This window comes from Triplophysa rosa, linkage group LG6 (assembly GCF_024868665.1).
Source record: "Triplophysa rosa linkage group LG6, Trosa_1v2, whole genome shotgun sequence".
Taxonomy (NCBI): Eukaryota; Metazoa; Chordata; class Actinopteri; order Cypriniformes; family Nemacheilidae; genus Triplophysa; species Triplophysa rosa.
In genome coordinates, this window is record NC_079895.1 from 16,718,293 (window position 1) to 16,728,317 (window position 10,025).

At 37.6% G+C, this 10,025-nt stretch overlaps 1 protein-coding gene across 1 annotated transcript; it reads right to left on the bottom strand.

Annotated features, from left to right (window-relative positions):
• vtcn1 (V-set domain containing T cell activation inhibitor 1) lies at positions 1-3,684 on the bottom strand. The gene is made up of 5 exons (XM_057336325.1): positions 3,519-3,684; positions 3,326-3,390; positions 2,867-3,223; positions 2,365-2,622; positions 1-869 (listed from the first exon to the last, which is right to left on the bottom strand). Exons 1-5 carry the CDS (start codon positions 3,548-3,550, stop codon positions 745-747), a joined length of 837 nt encoding a protein of 278 aa, XP_057192308.1. The 5' UTR covers positions 3,551-3,684; the 3' UTR covers positions 1-744.
• Positions 3,685-10,025: the final 6,341 nt, after the last annotated feature.

Sequence of the window (10,025 nt, forward strand, 5' to 3'; positions counted from 1 at the left end):
ATTCCTTTATTTATTTTCATATTATTACATTTATTCGTTTATATATTTATTTATTTATACATTTATTTATTTATAATTTTTGCAGGTTTAGTCCTCCATATAAGGCTAGTCCCAGACTAAAATGAATGTGTGACCTGTCTTAACCGAATATAACTTGCCCAGAAATATCTTAAAATATATTAGTGCCATGTTTTGTCTCAAGATGCACACCATTAATGTATTCTTCTAAGGCATTTTTATAAAAGCGACATAAATATCTTAATTCAACTAAGGCATATTCCTGGTTTAAGTTAAGCTGTGAAACCGGGCCTAAGTTGTTCCCAAGCTTCTCTATTTACATAAAAAACACTGACACTTTAAAAATGATACTTTACACTGACACTTTATCACTTAACACTTTAAACTACTGTAACATTATCATTACATGCACTGCATCATTATACTGAGTTAGTTGTTTTTATAGCATACAGGGTTTCATATTCATACTGTAAATTGACTTGCTATTTTATATTGTTTACATTTAGGGTTTGTCCATTATTGTTTGTTGCCATTTTACCAGTTCACCTACTTATTGATACAATTGTTTACACAGTATATAGTAGCTACATTTCTCAAAGCTATCTCAAACATTGCTTTCAAATGACTCGCACAGCCATCAAATGCACGGATACAATAAATACCCATTAGGCAACCATTACACAAAAACAATATGAAACTCTTACAATGGGCTTGTTGATTTGACCATCAACCAATCACTATACAGTCTAGAACAAAGTGAAGAAGTATCACTGCTAACAGCACATGCAAGGATAATACTTTTGTAGATGCACCACTAAAAATGAAGTACGTCCTCCCCGTCACTTTGTTGTCTGAAAATGAATAATCACATGAAAATGCTGAATCAATTAACTGCATAGTGTTGTCATTAGTTTAAATCAATTTAAATGTCTCATACAGAATGTTGTTTTAGGCTATTTGCTGTGTTAATAGCTTTGAGTAAATATTATGACAATGGATGAGTCCTGGGGCCCGTTTCAGAAAGGAGGTTTAGTGAAAACTCTGAGTATATTAACCCTGAAATGAGGGAAACTCTGGGTTTTCCATTTCAGAATGTGAGGTATGTCAAACCTGAGAACGCGGGGGTAACTCAAGCCCGTTTCTAAAAGAGAGGTAACTTACACTCAGAGTCTGTTACCGTAGTAACTTAATCTGTGAGCCTAACCTGGTCGGGAGCAGGTTTTCTTTGGTTAACCCAGAGTTTCTTTCGATCTCCTCCCCTTTTTAAAGCGTAAGTGGTGTAACTCATTCATTAATAAAGTCATTCATGGCACACATTTTGATCACACACTCATTGACTAAAATGTCATATGTGCTTTTATAGAGGATCCTGTATGTGAAGAGGCTGCATTAATTCATAGGGATGTACTTTGATTTCAGGAGAGCAATTTAGGACCCCAGTGGAATTTTGTCATTTCCCTGTGCATTTTTATTAAAACTGTACCAATTTTCTTTACAGTGAATTAGATATATCAAAATACATCTCATCCATCCTTACATCAATAACATCAGCCATCGTGGCCGTGTATTACATCAGAGCAGATTCTTTACCTTACATTTTCTCACAAATGGTAGTTTTCTATGGAGGATAAGAAATTACTTAAGTGTATAAATAAAGTGCATGAATAAAGAAATGAATAAATACAGACATAAATGCAGAAATGAAGCGATAAGGGTAATTAAAAAATAATTTATACGTGCAGTCATTCCTACCCAAATCTGCTCTGAGCAAGATTCGAACGGATGATCAGTCAAACGAAAGTCTGACACCCTAACAAGTGTCCTATACACCATGACGTCTCACACACTCATCACTAGAGCACTGATGGGAAGTGAGAACATAAGATTTTTTTATTATTTATTTTTATTCATTCATTTACTGATTAATTTATTTGTTTATTGGTACATTTATTCATTTATTAATTTAAACTTCATTCATTTTCAGCACATTAGTAAATCCACTGTGCAGAGCGGAAAGTGTGCCTCGCTCTCAAGCGCTTTCTGCCGCCATGTTGTTGTTTTTTGGTGCCGTTGCCATGGTGAATCGTAATATTGGAGCTCCATTGAGCATGGCTTGACATAATCGTTGTGCAAGTGCTTAACTCAAGCTTAACTTGAGTTGATGGAACTAACTCAAATCAGCTGTTCTGAAACCAAAAACTCAAAAGTTTCGCATCTCGGTGTAAATCAACTCAGAGTTCACATTTTAACTCTGTGTTGGTTGAACCTCTTATTGAAACTGGGCCCAGGTGTTCTTAGCAATTAGTATCAACTTTACATTATTTTCTGTCAACAAGATTTATTTACCTTTGACAGTTGCCTCCGCAACAGCTTTCACCACATTGTTTTGTATAACACAGGTGTAGGTGTCGTCAGCTTTTACTGGTGCTTTCAGGACACTGACAACTCGTGTGATCCCAACAGAGTTGTTGCTGTATTGACTGCTGCTGTTTAAAAGCTGTCCACTCTGACTTGACCAGGTAACCTCAGGTTGGGGAAACCATCTCTGAGCCTCAGCAGTTAAAGAACCATTTGTCTGTATGGTAAATGTGGGAGCTGAAAAAGCTGGAAAGTGAACACAGAAGTGTTATTTCCATTCACTGTGAAACAAACTAAAAAGTTTGGATCAAAATGTTGATATTTTCCATACAATCAAAAATACATAATAATCATTGGCTGTCATGTTATGTTATGTTGTGTTGACTAGGCAGTAGGCAGCTAGTTTTATCTTAGGAATTCATTGTAGTTTTTAATTTTGTACTATTTTTTAAGATCTGATTTAAATGAATAAAAGAGGTTGCCTTCTCACCAGCCACTCTAAGATTAACGTTGACCGTTCCTGAGATTTTTGCCGCACTGACGCTACAGCGATACACACCCTCATCTCCCAACTTCACATTTCTCAGGAATAAAGAAGCGTTGCCTTTAGAAATATAATTTTGGAACAGTAGAGCTCTGTTTTTGAACTGTGCGTTCTGACCCTGAAGTTGAGCTGCTTTGTTCTTGTATTGATAGACCACCCCTCTAAGGCCATCCTTTAACCAAGTGATTGACACATCATCAAGCTTCCCACTGCCGCTCATAAGAAACTTGCAATCCAGCACCACGTCTTGTCCAAGATCCCCCACAGTAGAAGGAGTACTGGTCTCAACCGTACCTTGGGACACTTGGAAAATCACACACATAAACATTTAGTGCATTACACAACATATGATGTCATTGCGTTTATTAGGCATGCACTATTATCACGCTTTCATTGTTTACTAACCTGAAAATGCAATAGCTAAAATTAAAATGATGAGTCCGGAGATTAAAATGATAAGGAAAATCATACTGCAAAAAATAAAATGATTCAATTAGGATTCAATACAATATTAACAATATTAAATTAGCAGCATATTTTTACAATACGGTTCCAAACTGTAGGAAATTTCTTTCTAAAGAGGTGTGCATTAACCTACCTCCCGAAGATTATTTGTCCAATTGAAGCCATTCTTCTAATCAGTTTCTATTTTAAGCAGTATTAATAAATCGATCTAACACTAAGCATCTCCAGCATCTCTGTAGACAGCAATAAATCAATATGTTCAGGTGGAAGCACATTTTCAAATCCCCTAAGACTTCAACATACAGTTCAACAGAACCTCAACAACTCCTTCTGTCAATATTGCCTCTAGGTGTGTCCTGACACAACTAATATTTGTTGCAAGAGTTCACTTGCAAAAACAGATTCAAATGTCAAAAAATATGTTTTTATTGTTCTATCCAAGTAATAAAAACGGCAGTTGTTTTGATTAAGTAATGTAAAAATAACACAATAAAACAATAAAAACATGATAACATAATAAAAAACATGATTTTTGAAAATATCTGTTATCTGTTTTTGCTAATAAACTCTTCATTTGCCATTACAAACTGGATCACTGAAAATGAGAAAATATTATTTAATTCAAAATGCTTACAATTTAAAAATAATGTGTTTTGGGTTATGACAAATCGTCATAACCCAAACATTTCTCATCTTCATTTCACACACTACATTGGACACATTTTCGTTAAAAGTGCTGTTCTAAAGTACATTTTTGAAATTTAAAATGTCTATAATCTTCTTAAGATCATATTGGACCCTCCAATAAGTATCTCGGTGGCAGCTCAAAAAAGGTTTTAGCACCATTGAAGAGTAGACAAGTTTTCATCCTGTATTATTTGTTTAATTTTATCAATCTAATCTGATATTATAAACCAAACTTGATGTTAATGTTAAAACCATTTAACAGATACAGTATGTTTTAATAGAAAGAGCACTCATGTCTGCAGCTCATGCACATGCTTATCAGTGTAATAGGTTTTCAGTATAAACAGAGGTTTAAGAACCTCTGTATGCAATATATTACTTTGTCTTCCTATGTTTAGTTTGTCACTGTACTGTTATGCACTTTATGAATCTGGTCCACGTTTTTTTTATTTAATTTTCAAATAATCAGCCACCTTCTGTTATTTTTGGTTGTATGTAAATTTATTAATTTATTGCAGTCATTGTTAACTCCATTAAAGTATAAAACAATAGTGAGCACACCTCAAACACAAACAAAAATACACACACACATGTAACGAACGAGACACTGTAAAGAGTTGAGAATCCAAGTGCAGGTTGTTTAATAACAACCAATCGGCAAACAATCCAAAACGGCAGGCAAAACGTAATCAAGGGCAGGCAGATAAATCCATAAAGCATGAGACAGTCCAACCAAACGACAAAACGAGGGTAATCCAAAAGAGCAAATCCAATAAACAGGCACAATGGTCATAACAAGAATCCTGGACATGAACACGAACAATGGCAATGAACAATGAAACGCTCGGTATGCAGATATACTGACAATACTTAAGGCATGGCTTAAATACAGACAAACAGAGAGGGGTCTGGCTGCAGCCGATGGGGCGAGTGGAGCTCCACTCTCGAACAGGAAATACGTCACCTCCACTCAATAATAAAGAAGGGGCAAAATGGTGCCGCTGAGCTCTCCGAAGTTCGAACTTTCAAGGACCAAGGCGGATTGAGCTTGGGCACAGGCCACGGTGGTGCAGGCTGCGGACCTGGGCCTAGGTGCAGAGGCGTCCCTGGGCTGTGGTGCAGAGGCGGACCTGGCCATGGTGCAGAGCAGGAAGCCTGGGCGTGGCAGGCAGGGCTGGACGACATGGAGGTGCAGGCAGAGCTGCCATCTTGACTGAGGCACCTGGCACAGAAGAGTCCTGAGCATCCATTTTGTCAGCGACCTCTGGAGCGGAAGAGAAGTGCACAGTCCAGACACACCAGAAAGCTGCAGCCACAACCGACAGACCTGACTCCGGTGACAGGACCTAAGGAACAGATGTCTCTGGGACCACCGGACTTCGGACCACCAGCGAAGTGACCATAATGGTGGGAAGTTCTGGACCGGCGGCTATCTTGCGAGCGGGCTCTCGACTTGCGGCCATCTTGAGAGCAGGCTCTGGACTGGCGACCATCTTGAGTGAAGACTCTGGCATGGTGGTCATCTTGGTTGATGAGTGAGGCTGGGTGGCCATGATGACTGGAGATTCTGGCTTGGCGGCCATGACGGCTGAAGACTCTGGCTTGGCGGCCATGACGTGAACATATCCAGACATGAGAGCTATATGGCATGAGTAGATTTCTGTGTGGCAGACACTGTGGGCTTGCAGATACCTCATCAGCCAATCGGTCATGGTCCTGCCTCCTTGTTCATGATTTTCCGGTCTAGTGGCAGGATCGTGACAGATCCCTTGTGTTTAGTTTAGAGAGAGACATGACATTGTTTATTTTGACCTGCCATGCTCTCTCTCTGGTCTCGTCATTGGCCCCGCCCCCTCGTTCTCTCGTTCAGCTTTCCCTGAGTGTTCCATTACCTACACCTGTCCCTTGTTAATTATCCTTTGTTTGTCTCCCTATAAAATGCCCTGATGTTCATTGTCCTGTGCTCGTTCGTTGTGCTAACCTGTGTGCTTGTATGCCCTTGCTTTATCTGCTTGTCATCCTAGCTTGTGAATTGTCAAGTCAAGTAAGTCTTAGTAGTGTTTAGTTATAGTTTATGTCAAGTGTTTCCCAGTTAAAGGAACAATACGGCATTTTTAGGAGGATCTATTGACAGAAATACAATATAATATACAAAACTATTTCTTCAGAGGTGCATAAAGACCTTACGTAATGCACCATTAAGTTTGTAATACCTTAGAATAAGCTGTTTATATCTACATTCAGAGCAGCCCTACATACATTGAATTCGCCGCCACGTTATGTACATCCGAATCAAAGCAACCTCCTCGGGGTGATTTTTAGACGATCTTTCTCTCCAACGTCTCTCTCTGCTGGAAAGTATCTCCATAGATATCTGTGAGTATATCTGCTAAAAGCCTTAGTACTGCGGGTCCTAACGCGTCTCTGCTGGAAAATCTTTATAATATTAACACAGGTCCTAGCTCCTGCCTGACTTTTATCCTTCTTTTTAAACTTAAAATCCACAAACCTTTTATTTTATGTAATACATAAGTCATAACTCTTTCCAAAGTCTTTCTAATGCCCGCAAATCTTCTTCCTGTGTCAACATGAGAACGACATCTTTTTGTACTGTGGTGGCCACCATCGTGTTTGGACTGAGTGATTTGTGGCAAATCTATAATACAACGCTAGTGGCCGCTGTTAATCAAGAACTGCGCCTTTAAGTGCAGTTTTAGTCAGTCTATGTTCAGTCGTGTTTGAGTTGTTTCCTGTAGTCTGGAGTTACCCCATCGTGGGTTTTTGTTTAGTTTTGTTTCTTTGTATTTGAATAAATCTTGTTAACCCCTTCACCGCCTGCCTGCACTTGGGTTCTTCCTCTCAAATCCTGACACAATCCCACATTAAAAGGTGAACCACTAAGCAACAGGGCATGATCAAAGTACTGTTCCATTAAAGCCAAAAATGGCATCTGCATTCACTCTAATAACATGCATATGTTTGGAGTTTATACTAACACAAATGAATGTCTGTGTTGTTATGAAAACCACCTTGTTTTATCCATGTATGTGTCATGCATTATGAAATGTATGGCAGATCTGTTTGAGATCATACTTTTTTCAGCCAGCCATGATTTTCAGTATTGTATAATTCAGTCATAGTGAAACTAAGCCACTGGCTCTAACATAAGAAGGGGAAGTTCTCTTTAAAACCAAAACATTTTTATTGCAATATGATCAATTATGTCTTTATTTGGATTTGAATGCCCATATTGTTATTTAATCTAGAATGTATTGTTTTGTTGTATTTCTTTGTTGAAATTGGTGAATTCCATTTCTCCAGGCCATTGGAACATGTCTACTGACAGATTTTGAGGTAGAGCAATTCCGTGAAAATGTCAACCTTAACACGAAAAAAAATAGTTTTTACCAGCGGTTTTTACTATGGTAACAGCACAGATTTTAACATTTGGTGGTTCAAATACCCATGTGAGATCTCTCTTCAAATTTGAAAAGCATTTGTTTTATTTTTAGTGCATGATTTTTCATAGTCAGGTAAGTGCCATTTTCAGGATTGTCACATCCATAACGCAACATATTCCTCATAAATGGACACATGAAAATGAATATAAAGTAACTATTTTATGTTCTATAAAGAGGCATCCCTTCTCCATTCATTGGGTATTATTGCTTCAGGATTGTGCATTTTATTTGATAGAAATCCTACAAAGTTTATCGTCTGCCAAAAACCGCGTCCTTTTTTTGTCACATCCATAACGCATGTTTATTTCCCTTTTTTTAAATATACATTTTTTTCATAGACTGACAGTTTTTAATGTTTAGACTCTATCAAGAAGGGTTCAGTAAAATATAAACAGATGGTTCAATATAATCATAACAAATTCATTCTCTGAGCATTTTTATGTCACGTCCATAACGCAAAATGTCACGTCCATAACGCTGGAATTGCCCGGTACAGCTTTTTAACTTCTTTGCATGTACAGGTACCTCTTTAATATCTGTAGTGGAGAGTTGTGAAAGAATATAGTACATATTTTTTAACAAAACTATGAGCAAACATAAAGGTTTGCCTGAACATGGAACAAAAAGTCATTACCAGACTTGACAGCTACATTCTGTATTTATTTGTGCATCACTTCAGTTGGTAGGAATTGATTGGGGGTATCCATGTTGATGGTAAGTGGTCTTATAATTGCTGTACAGTTGTCTTGTTGTGTGCTAACCACACAAAAACATTTCTTAATATAGTTTTGGTTTTGTATTTCTGTATGCACGCTGTTATGCTCTCAAGGCCATTTGATTCTGCTTTGGTAAGTTTGCATCCATTTATGGTTATTTGTTAAGCAAGAAGGACTGAGAACACCATCAAAAGAATTAAAAAATGATTCAGATGTTCAGTTGCTATCTTTAATCAGTCTGACAAACAATCAGAAAGTGGTAGTGCTATCAGTTAATTCAGGCATTTCCTCTGACAAGGTATGATATTGATAACTATATTTTTGGTTAAAACCTCCATAATGTGCATTTCCAGTATGCATGCAGTATATACAAATAAAATAATGCACGCCTAAAAACATTGTAATGTCCGTCACTTTCCACAGTCAAATCCCACAGCCAGTTGCCCAAGAAAGAAAACTAGCAAAACCAGATGAAACAGAAGTCATTCCACCTGAGTCAGAAGTCATTGAGATTACCCAAACACCAAGAATCTCTCTGTATGTAGACGACATCTTTATGTATTACTTGACTATTGTTTGTTTATGTATACTTTTTTTGTTTAAGTGTTTATGAGCAGCACTTGATTAATTACATTATTATTGGAATTTCTTATATTACACAAAGGATTCAGCGGTCATGAGAAATATTCATCTGGCCTGTGAGTGGGTGGAGGAGAACCAACGCCACTTTGCTGGGAAGATTGAACTGCCAAAGATTTTAAGAATGAAGGAGGATGATGCCTTGTTGGCTATCACAATTTGTGACTTTAAACACATTATATGAAGGTGACATGGACGAAGAAGAAATCCAGGCTCCTTTCTTATTCACTTTTCAGAGACTAGAGGACATGGAATTTGCAGGAAATACGAGACAAAAGAAATATCCGTGTGTCTTCTTCAATCCTGACTTGTGAATATTGTGGGATGTTGTAAATATCGTTTTGTTTTTGTAATATAACATTAAAATTCTGTGTGAAAATAAGTGTTGTGTTCTTGAAATATATTTTGTAGCCTATTATATTGTTATATATTATTATATTAAAGCTATGTTCTCACGGTACTTTGGTGTAATACGCCGATCGCTCTGCGCAGCACCGAGCGAAGTCTAACATAGCTAATTTCTAAAGATCGGAAGAGATTATGATGTTTCTTTTTACGGCACAAAAGAGCACAAATCGAGCACCACCCGTGCCACCTGTTTGGGGCGATTTAAACGACATTGGGTGGAAAGTGACGTCACTGACCCAAAATTCTTCTTGTTATATCTCGGTAAGGAAAGTAGTTACAAAGTTTGTCTTAATGGCACAAACGAATGGCACCTATTTGAAAAGAGTTGGACGACATGGGGTGGAGAGTGACGTCACACAGCCAAGAAAAAGAATGTTTAATATCTTGAAGGCCAAACCAGCACAAACGTTCATTTTTGCGGCACAAATCAGCACAAATGAGTGGTATAGTTTTGGTGACAATTTATTTATATGGGGTGCCAACCTCACCTATACTGTAGGTGCTCACTAACAGATTTAGTATCTGTAAGTGCTGTAATTGTTTGTGTGATCACTATAGAAGGTTGTGACAGAACCAAATTATCTCTGCTGCATAGCTTCATTTCTCCAGTTGCTAAATATGTTAATGTAGTGATTTCTTCTATTTCTGGCGCTATGGCATTTCTGTGCTGTTTTGGAGATGTTAGCATGTCTCTAATAGGATCGGTCTTATTAACTCACTGTCATTCAA

Bases quoted from the DNA above. Each gene is read 5' to 3' on its own strand.
- vtcn1 (XM_057336325.1), bottom strand. From the start codon at position 3,550: ATGGCTTCAATTGGACAAATAATCTTCGGGAG. The intron at 3,224-3,325 runs GTTAGTAAACAA...TGATTTTCCAAG, and splicing joins TTTAGCTATTGCATTTTCAG to TGTCCCAAGGTACGGTTGAG. The intron at 2,623-2,866 runs GTGAGAAGGCAA...TTCACTTTCCAG, and splicing joins CGTTAATCTTAGAGTGGCTG to CTTTTTCAGCTCCCACATTT.